This window comes from Penicilliopsis zonata (assembly GCF_001890105.1).
Source record: "Penicilliopsis zonata CBS 506.65 unplaced genomic scaffold ASPZOscaffold_13, whole genome shotgun sequence".
NCBI classification, from domain to species: Eukaryota; Fungi; Ascomycota; class Eurotiomycetes; order Eurotiales; family Aspergillaceae; genus Penicilliopsis; species Penicilliopsis zonata.
In genome coordinates, this window is record NW_019208922.1 from 621,345 (window position 1) to 639,146 (window position 17,802).

General features: G+C 48.8%; 7 protein-coding genes across 7 annotated transcripts; 3 read left to right on the forward strand and 4 right to left on the reverse strand.

The window, feature by feature from the left end:
- Positions 1-2,152: 2,152 nt before the first annotated feature.
- Positions 2,153-3,469, forward strand: ASPZODRAFT_71409 (hypothetical protein; the record flags this gene model as incomplete). Its single annotated transcript, XM_022729748.1, has 4 exons — positions 2,153-3,120; positions 3,226-3,256; positions 3,290-3,348; positions 3,406-3,469. The coding sequence occupies 4 exons, from the start codon at positions 2,153-2,155 to the stop codon at positions 3,467-3,469; spliced, it is 1,122 nt and encodes a 373-aa protein (XP_022579266.1).
- A 185-nt stretch (positions 3,470-3,654) lies between these two features.
- ASPZODRAFT_134876 (hypothetical protein) lies at positions 3,655-4,611 on the reverse strand. The gene is made up of 4 exons (XM_022723649.1): positions 4,542-4,611; positions 4,251-4,359; positions 4,129-4,182; positions 3,655-3,937 (listed from the first exon to the last, which is right to left on the reverse strand). Exons 1-4 carry the CDS (start codon positions 4,598-4,600, stop codon positions 3,845-3,847), a joined length of 315 nt encoding a protein of 104 aa, XP_022579267.1. The 5' UTR covers positions 4,601-4,611; the 3' UTR covers positions 3,655-3,844.
- Positions 4,612-5,474: 863 nt separating this feature from the next.
- On the forward strand, positions 5,475-6,758 carry ASPZODRAFT_71331 (hypothetical protein; the record flags this gene model as incomplete). The annotated part of the gene is made up of 2 exons (XM_022729737.1): positions 5,475-5,946; positions 6,001-6,758. 2 exons carry the CDS (start codon positions 5,475-5,477, stop codon positions 6,756-6,758), a joined length of 1,230 nt encoding a protein of 409 aa, XP_022579268.1.
- Positions 6,759-7,919: 1,161 nt separating this feature from the next.
- Positions 7,920-8,495, reverse strand: ASPZODRAFT_134878 (hypothetical protein). Its single transcript, XM_022723650.1, has 2 exons — positions 8,392-8,495; positions 7,920-8,241 (listed from the first exon to the last, which is right to left on the reverse strand). The coding sequence occupies exons 1-2, from the start codon at positions 8,428-8,430 to the stop codon at positions 8,044-8,046; spliced, it is 237 nt and encodes a 78-aa protein (XP_022579269.1). The 5' UTR covers positions 8,431-8,495; the 3' UTR covers positions 7,920-8,043.
- A 215-nt stretch (positions 8,496-8,710) lies between these two features.
- On the forward strand, positions 8,711-9,800 carry ASPZODRAFT_134879 (hypothetical protein). Its single transcript, XM_022723651.1, has 5 exons — positions 8,711-8,928; positions 8,985-9,068; positions 9,154-9,343; positions 9,423-9,439; positions 9,508-9,800. Exons 1-5 carry the CDS (start codon positions 8,790-8,792, stop codon positions 9,657-9,659), a joined length of 582 nt encoding a protein of 193 aa, XP_022579270.1. The 5' UTR covers positions 8,711-8,789; the 3' UTR covers positions 9,660-9,800.
- A 381-nt stretch (positions 9,801-10,181) lies between these two features.
- Positions 10,182-12,474, reverse strand: ASPZODRAFT_100909 (hypothetical protein). Its single transcript, XM_022720775.1, has 4 exons — positions 11,954-12,474; positions 11,259-11,863; positions 10,632-11,204; positions 10,182-10,557 (listed from the first exon to the last, which is right to left on the reverse strand). The coding sequence occupies exons 1-4, from the start codon at positions 12,364-12,366 to the stop codon at positions 10,304-10,306; spliced, it is 1,845 nt and encodes a 614-aa protein (XP_022579271.1). The 5' UTR covers positions 12,367-12,474; the 3' UTR covers positions 10,182-10,303.
- Positions 12,475-12,841: 367 nt separating this feature from the next.
- ASPZODRAFT_2111795 (hypothetical protein) lies at positions 12,842-17,755 on the reverse strand (the record flags this gene model as incomplete). The annotated part of the gene is made up of 10 exons (XM_022727742.1): positions 12,842-13,988; positions 14,050-14,500; positions 14,558-14,762; positions 14,821-15,720; positions 15,782-16,588; positions 16,649-17,081; positions 17,141-17,205; positions 17,289-17,318; positions 17,387-17,521; positions 17,576-17,755. The coding sequence occupies 10 exons, from the start codon at positions 17,753-17,755 to the stop codon at positions 13,151-13,153; spliced, it is 4,044 nt and encodes a 1,347-aa protein (XP_022579272.1). The 3' UTR covers positions 12,842-13,150.
- Positions 17,756-17,802: the final 47 nt, after the last annotated feature.

Below are 17,802 nucleotides of genomic sequence, written 5' to 3' on the forward strand. Positions count from 1 at the left end.
TCGGGCATCACGTGCTTTCTTATGGTGGCGACTCGGAATATACGGACTTCTCCATACCTCTGTACGGAGTAAATATATTCTGGCAAAGTTGAAAGTAGGTCGGTCCCTGCTCCGTACTCCGTACTTTTACCCGTATTTCTCTTTATCAGGTACTCCGTACTAGGAGAGTGGATACGTTAATAAAGATCTGACATTCTGAAGAGTATACTCTAGAATTAAGGATAAATGCAATTACTATCAATGCTCCAGATAAATTGGCGTCATCATAAATTCCTTACTTATAGACTGACTACTCCGTACCTCTGTGCTCCGTGGTGATCCGCGCGCTGCATCTGCAGTGCTGCACGGCGTGTGCTATTCTTATCCTAATCTAGATCCATCCATGCGCAGAAGTTGGCTTATCTCTTCCGTGGCTCGACTCCGTACTATTATTATTCATTCTCGACCCTCCCAAAAAAAAAAGAAAAGAAAAGAAAACAAGTGATGGTTCCGTATTGATCCCCGGTTCGGATCGTTGCCCTGTCTGGTATCTAATCGGATCGTTTCCCAGCTTTTTAACGATTACTATTCCTATCACCTCAGGTACCTAGGCACTTGGGCAGTACTCCGTATGAAGCCCTTAAATGGGGGTAGGGCCCTAGAGATACTCCGTAGTTACTAGTGGACACTGGTGTTTGATCCCCCAATGAGCAAGCCACATGTCAGGTCGTTAACGCTTCCAACGCCACTTGGCTGTAACTATGGCATTTCTTGGCGAGGATCAGTGGTCTTTCACGGAGTACTCCTATGTTCTTCGAAGTACTACTCCGTATAAGTAGTTTCTAGATAATAATAGTATAACTAGTTGCTCCTTTCTAGTAGTTCGTAAATATTAATAACTAGCAGAATGGAGAAAGCTATCAACTAATTCTCTATAGTTTTATTACCTTGCCGAAGACTTACTCCGTACAAAGAAATACATACGGAGTAAATTAGCGATCGGCACAATATCCCGGATTCGAAATGCAAATTGGATCATATTAACCTCGTGCTGCACAGCGGAGCATGTCTTCAAGACTCAAATCATTAAATATCAGCCCTAGAACAATGAATATTGTTCTACCCCATCTCTTGGACTCTCGACCCTCGAAATATATGTCTATCTCTAACGGGTTTGCTTGTCTCAGCCAAGTTGCAGGCTTCAAGCTTCAGGCTTCGACACGGCAAAGGTGGACACATGGTGCGATCATCGGCTGCCCCTTTTTATGTACGGAGTACGGAGTACGTACGGAGTAGGCCTGCCAGGATCTCAGTATTTACTGTTTACTATTTCAGTGATTGTGATCTTCATCTTAGTTGTTTCCTGGTGGATTGTTATTTCACCTCCTGGCGCAAAATACATGCCTGTAAATTTCAATTGAGGGTCGAAGGATTCCTTCATTTTAACCTTATCATAATGTTCAGTATTGAGGTTATGCAATTGACGATATGCATTGCGAAATATGTCTTCTGGTACAAAGTATGGCATTGACTATTGGTACTACTAAATATGTAGTACTCCGTACTACATAAAATAGTAAATCAAGACAACTCCCTAGACAACTGCCTACCTAGGTACCCAAGTACTTGACTACGTGTCACTGTTGGCACAGGTGAAACTAGTTATATATTGGCTAGTATGGTGGTGAAATCAAGTTTTATGTAGTACTGCCAACACTTGTGATAGAGGCTCATCTAAATTTCAAGAGCATCCTGATGACTCCATTCTAGACCTTCTATTAATTACCAAAACCAACCATAATTACATAGGTAGTTAGTTATATGACTTTTCGATGTGTTTTGAACTACATTAGAGACAGCCTCGACTTGGGCATGGACTCATTTAACTGCTCTACTCCGTGCAAGCTAGACTACAATGATATTTTTCTTGACTATATTTGATTATTATTCTTGACTCATATTGGAAGGCATTAATAACTGCTTAGCTATATATCTACCTGGTCTATCATCCATGGCTGTCTATCTATCAGGTGTCAGCCTAGAATGACGTTACTAACATGGTTACCGAGCAGCGTCTCGCATTGCTCCAAGTCAGCTTGTGGCGTTTTCTCGACGACAGACAAAATAACCGCAAAGACTCGTCAGCTCGCATCATCTCAAGCATCCTCTGATGATGTCGCTGAGACGCTCTGCTCGCTTGAGCGCCCTCCCCAACACCAGCCGCGTGCTGTCCCTGCACCAGGCCGCGGGGCCCCGGAGAACGGCCAGAACCCCTGGCAACGGGATCACCAAGACGAAAAAAGCGTCTACAAAGCGGAAGAAGCCGACAATACCTACCGATGAAGACATTTTTAAAGCAAACCCCAACAATGGCGATAACGACGACGACGACAACCCAAGCATACTCTTCCTCAACGGCAGCAGCAGCAGGCAGCATCTCACCCCGCCGCCCCTCGACCGACCCGTCGACCCTCACCGAACAGGGGCAGCGCTGCTTACCCCCCACGGCTCATCTCTAGTCGCATACCCTCCGACGACCGAGCTCAAGGACCTGTCGCCCAGCAAGACCGGTCTCCCCCGCCCGACGGCTACAACCGGCACGCTCCTCGAGCGAGCCGTCGCACACCTGATCGCAACAGACCCGCGTCTCAAACCGGTCATCGACCAGTATCCGTGCGAGCTGTTTTCTCCCGCAGGGCTAGCCGAGGAGATAAACCCGTTCAAAAGCCTCGTCAGCAGTATCATCGGGCAGCAGGTATCCGGGGCGGCAGCAAGATCTATCCAAAAAAAGTTCATAGCGTTATTCAATAGTGGTCCGGATGACCCCTCTCATCAAGATCAAGATCAAGGTCAAGAACAACCATCTAATCCATTCCCCACACCGCCAGAGGTAGCAGCATGTGATATTCCCACGCTGAGGACGGCAGGCCTCTCGCAGCGCAAAGCAGAGTACATACAGGGCCTGGCACAAAAGTTCGCCGACGGAGACCTCGGCGCCGAAATGCTTCTCAAAGCCACCGACGATGAGCTGATCGACAAGTTGACCGCTGTTCGCGGGTTGGGTAAATGGTCTGTCGAGATGTTTGCTTGCTTTGCCTTGAAGCGCATCGATGTTTTTTCTACGGGTGATTTGGGTGTACAGTAAGTTCATTAACTTTACATTCACCTTAAATTCAACCTTATTAGAAGAAGAAGAAGAAGAAGAAGAAGAAGAAGAAGAAGAGAGAGCCACCTAACATCTACCAGGAGAGGCTGTGCCTCCTTCACAGGCCGGAACGTCACCAAGCTCAAAGCCAAGGGAGGCGGGAAGTGGAAGTACATGTCCGAGCAGGAAATGCTTGACTTGGCTGCCAAATTTGCGCCATACAGGTAAATACATACCATAGACGAAAAGACCATAATGATCCCGTCTTGCTGATTCAATAGGAGCCTCTTCATGTGGTACATGTGGCGGATCGAGGATGTCGATATCGCCGTGTTGGCCGATTAACTTTACATTTCTCCACACATCCCAAAGCATTATAGATGCTGTGATGCAGGGATAGATAGTTATATACTGGTGTTGACCAATGGCCGATATATTGACATATATAATATATACTCATAGACTTAAAATGGGGTCTACAATTAATAAACATAAGACATCTACAGTGCATAAGTAGAGAAATATCAAAGATTTGTACAGTATCAGTACACGTCGTTCAGAGTATTGCAGGCTAGGACAGGCAGGGGTTATCTATTGAGCGCAGGACCACTATCCCCTCCGTCTACAGTCCCTTCCGTTCCTTTTCATTTTCATTTCCTATATCGACTCCCTTCAAAAGAACCGCCAGGCTAGTAATCTTCAGTCGCAAAGAAAGCAGGTTTACTTTCTCTTCACGATGAGGGCATCCAGGTCCTTGCGTTCCTTGAACTCCTTCTCGACCTCGCGGATGATGGGGGACAGGTACTCGACGTCCTAGAAGAAAAAGAAGACAAATAAGCACATGCCTAGACTTTTTAAAAGAGAAGAGCATCGATAATTGTCCAATTTCATTTAGACGTCGAAGGTGACAAATCCGCATGACGGGATTGGCCGAATATTCCATGCGGGGAGACAATTCCCAAAATCACAACAGAAACACAACTAGGGGGGAAATATTGACTCACCTCCTCGGGTTTCGTCTGTTCCTCCTTGGGAAGCAATGTGTGGGAAATGGAGCACTGTGTGCGAAAGAGTCGAAGTTAGTTAACTGCATCGGCGCGACCTCTTGGCGACGGGCTGAACCAACCTGGAACGCTCTGCGGATGCGGAAAACACGGTCGTAGGCCTCCTTGGGGGGGAGGCGCTTAAGGGCAGTCTGAACAACGTCGTTCTCCTCGGGGATAAGGTCGTCGAACCTGTGGTGCAAACCGATCAGTATCTCTATCCGGGGATACAAGAGACAAAAAACCCAGAGCAGACGGAATAACGGTGGATGTCAAAGAGGGGGGGGAAGAATATTCTTCTTCGTATGGCTCCACGCATTTCCTTCTCTCTCTATATTGTCTCGATTTGTGGGCTCAATTGGGACTTGTCCTACCTCAATCCGAGTCTGCGATACCCGGCAGCATCAGTGTACCACTGAGCCAGCGGCATCATCCAGTTCTTCAGCCATGGACGCTTGACGATAAAGCTGGTAAGCGAAGGAGCGGACATGGCGACAAATTCGGCTGCAATTGAGGCGCTGAGGCGTGGAGGGGAGGAGCACGAAGGGTCAGTCGTTCCGACAAAGTTGGGGCCGACGTTGGAGTTGTGCAAAACGGAGCTCCGGGCGGCTTCCAAAAACATCCGATGGTTGCTGCGGCCTCAGGCACCAAGGCATCAATATGCCCGAAAAGGGTTGTCTATTAAGCACGTGACATTTCCTCACCGGTACAAACCGTCAGCCGCAGCACATCCGCTGTGATTGGCTGCTACCTCCGGTATCCGGCCAACGGCAGGGAAAGTGAATTCACTTGGAGCGGTCTCGCGTCACAGTTCTTCGGTTATCACCGCTGGAGAATTGGTTATCACCAGTACCTATTCCCTCCCGCACCCATCAAAATCTCCGGAAAAGCCGCTCATTCTGCCTGCGACTCTGTCCGCTCTCTCTCTGGGTATGGATTTCGCGGGCCAATAGCTTCATCTCTGCCCTCCGACACGGGCGCCTTCCCTGCAGCAGACACCCCGCTGCTTCGACCGGGTACTGCGTACGTACTAAGCGCAAAGTGGCTCACCAGGATTAACTCATTCGTTTTTCTTGTCTCGAACTTCATCATACTTTCCGACCCACAATCCGACTACACGCGCGTGACAATCTAAGTAAGAAGAGGAGCACTGAAGCGCAGAGAAGAGAGAGAAACAATTTTCACTAGGTTATTTGACAAGGCGAGAGCACATCTGGGTTTCGGGATTAACAAACGGCATGCGTGGAACCGGGAGCCCTCGGTGAGATAGACGGACAGTTAAACCTGCTTGAGCACTGGCTGGCAAGATGTTTTCGGAGGGCCACGGTGCCTCGGGAAACACCGGTGGCTCTCAAGAGAAGCAGGTTTCGCAGCCAGACAATTGCCCATCCTCGAACCCGCAGATATCCCCCGATGGAATGCACAGCTCGTCCTTAATCAACCGTCTGGAAATCTACTCGACCAAAGTCCCCGATTATTGGATACCTCCGTTTTGCGGAGCTAGCGCAGGCGTCGCTTCCGGAATCGTGACATGCCCGCTCGATGTAATCAAGACTAAGCTGCAGGCCCAGGGCGGCTTCGCGCGGAGAGGAGGCCGCGAAGTTGAAGCGAAGGCGTTATACCGTGGTATGCTAGGGACGGGGAGAGTTATATGGAGGGAAGATGGGATAAGAGGCTTGTACCAGGGTCTCGGTCCTATGCTCTTGGGATATCTTCCTACATGGGCCGTCTACCTGGCAGTCTATGATCGATCTCGAGACTACTTCTATGATAAGACAGGTCAGTAGCCTCTTTTTTGACACTGGAATTTTTTTTTAACTTTTTTTGTTACAGAGAACTGGTGGCTAGCAAGAGGTTACGCTTCCATCAGCGCAGGTGCATGCTCGACGATTGCAACGAACCCTATATGGGTAATCAAGACTAGGCTGATGTCCCAGAGCCTCAAGTCCAATAGCGAAGGGTTTAGAGCACCATGGCAATACTCCAGCACGTGGGACGCCGCTCGGAAGATGTACAAAACCGAGGGGATCCGGTCCTTCTATTCCGGCCTCACCCCGGCCCTATTGGGGCTGACGCACGTTGCGATTCAGTTCCCGCTTTACGAGTACTTGAAGATGGCATTCACAGGATACGGGATCGGTGAACATCCCGACAGTGGCAGCTCTCATTGGCTCAGCATCTCTCTCGCGACATTCCTGAGCAAGATATGCGCCAGCACGATCACATACCCGCACGAAGTGCTGCGCACGAGACTTCAAACGCAGCAAAGAACCTCTCCAGCTCCGTCACCTGAGGAGATCGCTTTCCGTGGTGGTCTCGATCATCCTGCCGACCGTGGTCGACCCCCCGGTGCGGCCTCCTCGGACGGGATGCCAAACCGACCTCGGTACAGAGGAGTTATCCGCACGTTCCAGACTATCCTCAAGGAAGAGGGCTGGCGTGCATTCTATTCAGGCATTGGAACGAATCTGTTCCGAGCCGTCCCTGCCGCCATGACTACCATGCTCACATACGAGTATTTGCGCAAGGTTGTTCATACGATGCAACATGAAGGAGAGAAGAAGTTGAAGATGACCGAGACGGGAATCTAATGAAGCGCTAGGTGTTGCATTCCTGTCCATGTGATATCACAGCGCATACTGCTCCACTCTTAAGGACGCTTCTTACTCGGTCTACTATCTTTCGCTTCAGTACTTCACCGGGATTACCGTGTTGTCAGTTTCAATACAGGCAAGAAAGTCGACTATTCTTATAAGGACTTGAAAGAGACTGCCTGATCAATTGAGGCATGAGTTTCGAAATAGATTTCCCCTAAATGACCCTCTTTGTGCTCTCTATGATTCTGGCGTTTGTATGTTCCCCTACATCACAGACATATGGAATACGCATCATTTCTACTGATACTGCCTCTATCACGCATGAATCATGTAATTATTTTTATTTTGCTGTCTCTTTTTCCTTAAGAGATGTGCTTTATGAGCGTCTTTTTATTTACTGCGTTGTATGTACATATTATTGCTCATGGCCATCCATATTCTATTGAAGAATATACATATTTGACCCCTCTGGCAACTCGATAGTAAATATTCGGTCCATTAAACTATTTTATAATCCCACTATCTCTGGAAATTTCCCAGCGTCTACGAATAAAAGATGCCCGAAACCCTTTAGCAAAGACATAAAAGCTAAGCTGTCAATAGCCCTTTGTACTGCGTAGATTTAGAAGAGTGATCAAAGACGCTTACTCAGCAATTTCCGCCATATTGGTCCATCTCGCGCCCTGTTGTTGGTAGCGAACCTCCACTATTTAATCACGCGCCGAATAAAATTTCCACAAACTTTTATATTCTGCCCATCTTCTATGATATAATCAACAACGACAGACAAGGAGACTGGCGGATTGAATTGCAGATGAGCTTCCATACTGGCGAGCATTGAATATCATATGAGATATTTTCTGCTCATTATTCTTTTTGTTTACTCATCATTGATCTGTCAGTTTGGAAGAGTCAAATGTCAACGCCTCATCTCTTACCTTCAATAGCCGAAGATCTAAATTTGCTCGAAAAGGTCATATTTTACGATGATGAATATTATTATAACCCTTGATCCGTGCTATCATCACGGGGATGAGTTGTATACACTGAAAATTCTGAGTATGATATGATAGCAGTTTCACTGCGAGTCTGCAAAACAAAACCTTCGGCTTGAATACAATCAACAATATAAATAAATAGAATATAAACCATGGGCTTGTAAATTGATGATATTCTAAGTAGTTCTATTCTTTAATCTACTCTGTAAAACATAACTGTAACGTTCTTTGTTTGATACCAAGACAAGAGATGATGGAACACTATATACAAACGACCGAGGCTACGCGCCTTTATTCCCCCCCTTCCGACTCTCCTCTAAAGCATCTGCTATCCAACTGTCTGACCTTGCAGAAGGCCTATCTCGTGTGGTGGTGGGTGAGGCATGTTCTGCCTCACGGCGGGCGGTTCGGATAGAGCTAAAGCAATAGGAACAAAGAAGGACTGCCATGGTAAATGCGGCAATGGGAGCATTAATGGACTAGACAGTTAGAAAACATACAAAATTATATAAATATACAGAGTTAAGATAGGGGATGTTGATTGAAGGCAGAAAGCTCTTCATGAGTAGCTTATCAGATTGATGTAGCGAGCAGATAGCGTGTAGTGTATGATAGGGAAAAGCACCTACCCCAGCTGACCTTCCAAGAACTTTCTTAGGCGTAGTCATCCTTGGATTCCCGATCGCCCTTTCGAACTGAAAGAATCGTCCACGCAGTGATTGGCGGCAGACCTCCAAACTCCGCGGAATAGAGACAACGGGAGTCGTCCATGTCGGTCTATTAGTAATATGATCAGATATCGGCTTCGGGGATAACGCATTGCAACGTCATCTCCGAGGCCGGGCCCCGGAGAGGCAAAGCGTTCTCCAAAAGAGGGCTAGCCCGGTCGCTCCGACCCTCCGAGAGAAGGAATTCATGTCATTAACTTCCTTTCCTCGCTGGACAACCAACGAACCCAAAAAACACAAACTTGCAACACCACTTTGGCTTCTGCCATCGCGAAAATCAAACCAAATCAACCTTCACCATGTTCAGACGCTTGATTACCGTCGCTCCGCGCCAGGTTGGGCGCCTTGCATCTCCCCGCGTCGCTTCTGCCGCCTCTCAAGCACAGGTCCTTCGTCAGACATCGCCCGCCACCCAACGGAGGGGATACCATGAGAAAGATAAGTCACCAGGGAGTCTCTTCTGCTTGCCAGGGCATACTGACCGTCTCCTTTACTGTTAGATCACTACAACAACCCAAGGAATGTCGGCTCTTTCCCTAAAACCGACGATATCGGCACTGGTTTGGTCGGCGCTCCTGGTAAGATTTTCTCCTTCCTCTCCCTTTGCTTTCTATCATGCGCAACTTGGTGTGTGAGGAAATGGTACTAATGCGATACCGATAGCCTGTGGCGACGTGATGAAACTCCAGATCCGTGTCGATAAGGAGACCAATACCATCTCGGACGTCAAGTTCAAGACCTTCGGATGCGGTAGTGCGATTGCAAGCTCGAGCTACCTGACCGAGTTGGTGCGAGGCATGTCTCTGGACGAGGCCGCAAAGATCCGTAACACTGACATCGCTAAGGAGCTATGGTAAGAATATTACAGACAATATTTCTATTTACCTAAATAACTACCAGATCGCTAACATTTTTTTCTTCTTTTAATTTAGCCTTCCTCCAGTCAAGCGTATGTGCTACACTATAAACCCTCTTTACTCCATGTTCATCACAAATGCTAATTTTTATTCTCAACAGTGCACTGCTCCATGCTCGCTGAAGATGCTATCAAGTCCGCCATTTCCGACTACTACTCCAAGAACCCCAAGGTTCAGAAGACCAACCTTGCCGGAACGGGTGCCCCCATTCCCGAGGTCAAGGTTGAGGCCACTGGGTCTGCTTCCATGTAATTGGACCCGAAGAAAAAAAACCAAAAAAAGTCGTTTCAAAATACAAGTGATATTTGACAACACTATTTCGGGGGCTAGGGCAGCTCTCTGAAATAGGATACTGGGTCAAAACATTTTTTTCTCATCAATGAACGTATGGGTTTTTACATGCCAGGCGGAGTTTCAAATTGCTTGATGTGTATAGTTCTTTTTTTTTTGATTTCTTCCAACATCTTTGTTATGGTCTGGCGGTTTTTCTTAAAATACTTTTATATTTTTTTATATTTCTTAATGAAATTGAAGCACCCATGTGCAGAGAATTCAATGTCAATCTCCACTCTACTGAAATGAATGTTCCATTAATGAGAAGAATACATAAGTTGTCTTGTGTTGTAAGTTCAGTATACAGTCTAGTTGTTCTATCTATCTATATGCATCTATCTACCTGCCTGCCGAGGTTTAAACAAACGCATGTTCAAAGAGAAGATCTAGGTAACTTTAAGAGGATGACGAGTTTTGCTTTCATCCAGAAAAGAACGTGTCAAAAAAAAAAAAAACAAGAGATACAGACGCCGTCGCTGATGCAAACAGATAGGGACCATGTACAGGGAGTGTACGTTGTATATGTTTTGTACAGGGAGTTTGGGGAAGTTGAAAGATCCAAATCAGTTGGCTACCCCGAGACGAGATTTCAGCGCAAGGACCGTCTCGTAGATGGACAGTTTGAGTTCCACGCGTAGATAGCCCGCCCAGGCGCAGAGGAAGCGAAGCCAGTTCTGCGGCCGGAGCCAGACGCCGCCGTCTTCGCGGATGGCTTCGCACTGCTCGTCAAAGACGGTGCGGGTGGCGTATCGGGCTAGAATGAGGAATGTCCGCACAGGTCCCCGTCGGGTTTGCAGGTTTTCGTCCAGGCTGCGGGCTAGATAATGTTAGATAAAAGGATAAATTCACCGCTATAAAAAAAGCCGTTGGGGAGGGGGGGGGGGTCCATACTGAGATCATTTGTTTTGAGGATCAAGAGAATGACCCGCGGGACTTGCCCTAGGAGTTCGACGAGCTGCTGTAGCATGCCCTCGCCGAGAGCGCCGGTGATGTTCTCCTTTTCGGCGTCGGTGCGTGCCGATGCCACGTTCTTCTTCACTAAGACGCCGTAATCTCGGCCAGTAATGGCACTCGCGAAGAGCGGGAACTGCTCGTCCGAGATGCCCGCGACCGCGCGTGCGTACTGCCGCATGCGGGCCTCGTCCGCGTCAATGACAGCGAGCCAGAGCTTGGCGTAGTTGCGACGCAGCTCTTGAGGGATGTCGCGGTATAGGCCGTGATCGTATAGGATGATATCAAAATTCGGGTGGCGTCTGGTGGGATTCGGGCGGATGGCAATGTTTCCGCCATGGGGATCGCAGTGCAGCGGAGCATTGTCGCCGAAGATCATTTCGTTGAAGATGTGTGCCAGGGCAGCGGAGACCTCGTCACGGTCGATTCCGTTCGAGTCGAGGAACTCCAGATCGTCGGGCCGGCGGCCGGCAATGAATTCCATGACAAGAATTCTCTTTTGCGCCCACATCACTTTTTTTTGTCAGTTTTTGGGTTTCTTCTTCGGTCCTGAAATGTTCAACATACCTTCTGGGATGACTAGTGGCATATTGGAGTGTGATTGGAAGTATTCTCGAGCCCGGTTCGCATTCTGCGCCTCCATACGGAAATCGAGTTCCTGCGGCAGTGACAAATCCATTTCTCTCGATAGCCACTCTAGATCATAGTCGGGGAAGAAGCGCTTCAGCATGGAGAACGTAAACCGGGTCAATGCCAGATCAAGAGGGACCCATTCCGCCAACGCCGGGTGCTGCACCTTAACAGCGACCTTTTGTCCGGTTTCCTTAAGGGTCGCAACGTGGACCTGGGCCAGAGAAGCAGCGCCAATAGGTGAAGGATCGAACGAGGAGAAAAGTTCATCGATTGGATGGCCTGTGTCGCACAGGAACATGTCGCCCACCGATTCAATGGATGAGACCGGGCATTTGTCTTGGAGCGGGATGAAGGTTGTCGTCCATTCCAGGGGAAGCAGATATCCCATGCTGCTCAGATGCTGCCCCAGCTTGATGAAGATGGATCCATTTTTCTCCAGCACGCGGAGTGTTCTTTCTGCACAACGCTTGTGGCACGCTCGGAGGGACGCGGCCTGTTCTTCCGGGGAAAGGGAGTCTTGATTCAGGGTTTTCCGATAACTAGAAAAAAAAAAAAAAGAAAAGACAGGAACGTTAGCCAAGCACTGTAAATCTACCAGGCATAAGTAGTTTCGTTTTAGAGTAGCTCACTCGTTGATACAGACGGCCAGCGTACCGACCACTCTTCCGCTCCTCTCTGCTGCGCGATACAAATGCTTGATTTCGTCCGCGTAGAAGAGATACCCAGCACTAGCCACACTGCCTGCAACTGCATATTTAACGAGCTTCCTCTGTGACCTGGTCGGACGCGCCCCGGCGCCGTGACTGCTGTTCGCATTTGTAGATCGACGGCAGAAGCCCGTCGAGAAGTTCCTCCCAGCCGAGGGCGAGAGAATCCGTGAAGCGCTTCTGTAATAGCATCGTGACCGGATGGAAGAAGGCGATCTCGACCAAGACGACTGGACAATTGACGAGTTGGCCCACGAGGTCAAGTGTTGCGCGACCACCGCCGCCGACGGATCGGCCTGGGGTGTCCGCAGCGGAATTTGCAGCGCTGCTCTCATTCCGAATAATGAGCCAGGCCCGAATACAAGAAGCAGGTTAGACGAAGGTAACCAGTAAAGTCGAGTTCACCACTGGTGCAGGCACAACAGCCGGTCATTCTAGTGACGGGCAAGTTTCGCAATGCAGATGGATCCGTTATCGTTGGGGCAAAACGGGGCAAATTCTGCGCTGCGGGCCTCGGCCAGGCACGGATAAGTATGTCGTAGTGAGAATCAATTAGTTACATTACTTAGTTACATAGTAACTAGTTATATATTTCAACCGTGTACTATTTTATTTTTTTCGTAGAAACAAAGAGGTACTGAATTTTGTTTTCAAGACTTGGATGGGCTGGTTTATTCACTGATGTATCAATGTTGCCCGGGGATCAAGTATCAAGTACCACCCACACCTGATGCAGTATGTACTCACATCGACTGGCGACAGGGAAGAGGAAAAGGAAAGAATTAGCAATGCACGCCAGGCGACTTGACCAGATACCTATTTTGGAGGGAGGGGAAATACACAGGGAATGGCCAACAAGAGCAGGCAAAAGTCCTCGCGAAACTCAAGACAACAAAAAACAGTACCTATTTTGGAATACACAAGACAAGAGGCAGTAACTAACACTCATACCCAGCCCAATGCGCCTTGACTATGCGACGAGCTTGGCAAAAGACTATCGGGTCCGTATTCCCTTGATGATTTTTTGAGACCAAAGAGCCAGCTCCAGTGACAAGATGAACAAAGAAGAAGAAGAAGAAGAAGATGCTTGGTTTGGCTAGACGGGGGAGTTCTCTCAGACTATGCCGGCCATTCGGTATCCACCAGGGTAGGACGCCTGCGTCGGGGCGGAACGATTGATGGTCGACGGGTGGATGAGCTGAGGGTTCTGCCGTCCTCTTCGGATAACAATTCGATATGAGACAGCCTGTTGTTAGACATGCCTCGAGACATTCTGGTTCGCGGCACCGCCGAGTTTGCATTGAGGCCTGTGGCAAGGCCGGAGCCGCTGCCATCTCGGCTGGCCGGCCGAAGTGCCAAAGAAGAGTTATTCAGGCCATTTCGCGCGTGACGTGGCGTTTCTCGCCCTTCGAAATACCCCTTCGACTGACTCGAACGATTGATCTGCGGAGTAGACGGTGTGGATTGACTGGATAGAAGACTGGGTGGCGTGGTAGTCGAGGTACTCGGACGCCTCGTGGGAGGCCGGCGCTTACCGGCGCTGAGCGCTTCACTTCTCTCGCTGGATGTGATCAATTTACCCGCCATGTCTCTGACGAGAATGGCAGGGTCATTCTCGAGCTCCCTGATCGCGTCCAGTAGGCCGTATCGAACAAGAAGACCGCCCTGCTCTTCAGTCGAATCGCAGATTGTGGATAGGATTCGGAGTAGATTGAGCCGAACAGCAGCTTTATTATGGTGTACCTTCTGTCCGATCCGGGTAAAGAGATCCGGTCGAGCAAGTGTCGACGCAACTGGAGGACTGAGCCGGAGAAGCTTCTGTAGCGGCTCCAGAAGATTCTCAAATGCATTCGCTTTGGACACAGTTAAGCATCTGACAATTGCATCGGTAAAAGACAGTTTATCTTGACGATTTTCCAATAGATGTTCTTCGACCTTGGCCGTTTCTTCTTGGAGCCTATCCAGGTGTTAATAAAGTCCTTAGTTTGGGAAGAGAGGGAGATTAAAAATTATCTCACCAGGCAAAGATGGCATCCAAAGCAGTAACCTGCCAGTATGGATCCGATAGCAAAGAAATGTAGAAGGACAAGCCCTTGTTGCGCCAGAGCTCTCGACGACCGACCTTGCCCGAATGTGCCATGTCGCAGAGAATCGGTAGGGCGAACTCCTTAAGGGGTCGCTCGGTCTGCACTATCTTCTGGAGGAGGGGTACGATTCCATTCAACGCGGCATCCTCTTGTCGTGTTTTGTTGAGACGGCACATGTTGTAGATGGTATTCAGGATTTGATTGGAAACCTCCCGGAAATGGGGACGTCTGATGGTCGATCTCAGAAGCTCGGTAAGCACGTCGATGGCGTTGGAATTTTGAAGCGAATCAAGAGTGGTTGACAGCATAGATAGGTTTTTGATGAATTTCAACATGGTGATCTGGTGAACTGGAGTCATGCGCTTCAACTCCTTGAGCACCCCTGGAGAGACCGAGATCAATTAGCAGACACTTAAGATGCCTTTTTCTGACTACTTACGGTGCAAAACTGTCCTTTCTGCAACCATCTCCTTCACATGATTTTCTGCTTGTGAGAATATAAAGAAGATATTCGCGATTCGGCCTTCAACAACCTCGGCAAACTCCCCTTCTTCATCCAGAACCCGACTCAAGACGAGAGAGAGAGGATCTAAGACGGAGTTCCGGGATAATATCCGACAGAAATCATTTTTAGGCGTTGAACCCTGGTGAAACAGGCCCGGTTAGTCTCGATCATACGAAGCAAAATTAGGGGTAGTTTACTTGAAGCTCAAATACACTCCAAATCCCAGTCACCCCAATCAGCACCAGGTCACGTTCTTCTTCAAAGTCATCCTCGAGGAATTCGACCAGAACGTTCAGACCACCAGCGCTAACAAACATCTGGAGAGTCAAGGTAGATGTTTGGTACATCTGCTGTACAAAAGCAGCAGCTTCGAGGCGGATCTCCCTAGGATATTTCTTCGCGGCGAACTCATTGATGATAGGAATGCCTCCGACAAAACACAGATTTTCCTGAATCTCGTAATCATCGTATATGATCGCATTGACAATCTTCAATAAATTGGTGATGACATCGCGTCGACGGCAAATATCCAAGATTTCGAGGATAGGCAACATCCCGTGAGCACTGATGATGATGTTCTTGGTCTCTGGCAGATCGTAAAAGATGTTAAGGAGCTGTTCCGATATGTCTGCAAGTACGTCGTCATCCTGCGAGGTCTTGAGAGAGCCCACCAAGCCCTCCACTTGGTTTCGAAGCCGGGCGTATTTGTCGCGGGCGATGTTGGCTTGCAAGTCCATTTCATCAAAGCCCTCCTCAAGCTGGGCAAATGGATCGTCGTCGTCATCCTGATCTCCGAGCCAGGAATTATTGGATAGTTTGGAGTTGAGTAGTAGGGCGCTTCGATCAGGGACCGTCTCTTGATCGGTTTTCTCCAAAGCAACTTGGTCGGAGCCTAGAATGTCAGAGAAGTCCTCGTCACTTTCGTTCTCTGCAAATCTCTGGATCTCAATCGCAGATCGGTGGCGTCTAGTAGATAACTGTCTTCTCAGTTGGGGTTGGGTGTCGTCGAGAATAACCTCGTCGGGTACTGTTTGTGTAGCCACAATCATTGATGGGGAGTGAACAACAGTGAGCTGCTTATCTATATCGATCAAATCCTGGAAGATATTAGCTTCATAGTTCCAAAGGTTAAGTAGAAAATGAGGGAGATAATATTACATTGAAAGCACCAAATTTTCTTTCTAAGATGGATTCATTGTCTACGATAAGATCAGAGTAGTCTTCGACTGAGTTCTCCTTGTAGAACGCAGCTGGGCGTTTATGCCGGGGTGGCGGCGTAGGGTTCGGGCTGAGTATTGGCACATTTTGCAGGGCGGATAGTGAAGTCTTGCTGGGACGGTTACGAGGGGAACCCCTGAGCTGCAGCTCTTCTCCTGCGGGCTGCCTGGGTGGGAACGGTCTGATGGTCTGTAGAGGGTCTGATTCATAAGGTAACTGCGAGCCTTTTGAAGAGTCCTCAAATGATCCGAAGCTATCATCGAACTTCAACACTGTGCCATCAAGAGAAGCGAAAGCCTTTAGCTTTTCCGACGAGAGCATGCCGCCAAAGTTATCGTGTGGCCGAAGATGGGGCAGCTGCAAAGCGCTGGGAGAAATCGCAGTTGCAAAGTCATCGTCCCAGTTGTCGTCGGTTGGAGACTCGGGTGATCTGTGTCGGCTCGCGGCATTCTTTGAGACTGCGGTGGACAACATGTCTTTTTCGGGGCTGTTCCTTGACGATGGCAGTTCCCGATTAGTATGATCGGGCTTACCCGGTTTTTTCAAGTCCCCAGCGCCAGGGGACCGCAGGGCTTCGTTCCATTCTTGCACGCTTCGGACCGCTTCCTCGTATTCTGTTGATTTTTTGGGAACGATGGAGTCTGAGCGTCGGGCATTCACGATCCAAGGATGCTTGAGCAGTTTTCTCGCAGACACTCGAAGATTGGGATCTTTTTGAAAACATTGCATCAAGAAGTCTTTCACAGCCTAATAGAGTAAAGGTTTAATTGGTGAAGATCAGGGTTATCGGACACGGCCAAGACTTACTGGAGAGGCACCCTGCGGCAGGGGAGGATGGTCGTCATTAACGATTCGAAACAGAGCCGGCATGGGTTGCAGGTTGTAATACGGAGGCTTGCCCTCAAGAAGCTCGATCACTGTACAGCCCAAACTCCAGATATCAGAGGCCGTGGTCGCCCCGGAGAGTTCAATAACTTCGGGGGCCATCCAGTATGGAGTACCAACCACGCTCGATTCGCTGAGACCAGTCGTCCGACTCGCTACACCAAAGTCGGCCAGCTTCACTAGTCCTTCCTTGGTGGTAAGAATGTTGGCACCTTTGATGTCTCGGTGGATGACACCTTGTTCATGCAGGTACAGAAGGCCGTGGAGAACTTGAGACATGTACAGCCCGACCAGGTTTTCTGGAAAGCGGCCGAAGTTTTTCGCAATCGAATGAAGTGAGCCATTTTCACAGTATCTGCACAAATCATACGGATTAGCTTTCATGCTTCATCTCCAGCTGGGGTGCGTGCATACTCGAGAATGATGTTTAGAGTTTCGGGCGACTTGACGAAACCATGGTACTTCACGATATTAGGGTGCTGCAGAAATCCGGGTCAGTTCCAGGTCCTGAGATGAATGGGGGAAGCCCCTTTCTTTTCCTCTGGTTGGACCGCGATCTTACATCCAGGTTCTTGAGCAAGTCGATCTCCAGCTGTAGATGCATACAAAACAATCAGTGATATCGCCCCTGTTTGAACTGGAACTGCAGGATCCATTTACCATTATAACCCGCAATTCAGTCTTAGGCAGATCGGTCAATTTAATCTGCTTGACGGCAACGGTCTCCCCCGTGTTCCAGTTCAAAGCTCTGTAGACTGACCCGAAGGCACCTTTGCCCAAACAATCTCCTAGTTGCTGGAAGCCATTTCCATGTCAGCGACTCCTCACAGCAGGAACAAATAACCATACGTAGTCTTTCAATTCCGAAACATCCTTTGCCGATGACTTGATCATCTTGTTGTTATCCTTATCGTCCCGCTTGGAGGGACTCGAACCAAGCCGTGCCATTCTCGACTTCGAGGGTGTATTGGGGGTATGAGATGAAGGTAGCGGGTGCGTGTCGGCCACTTCAGTAGACCTAGAGACCATCTTGCGCGTTCACAGTGCGTCTCGCCGCGTCGTCAAGCCCACCGAGG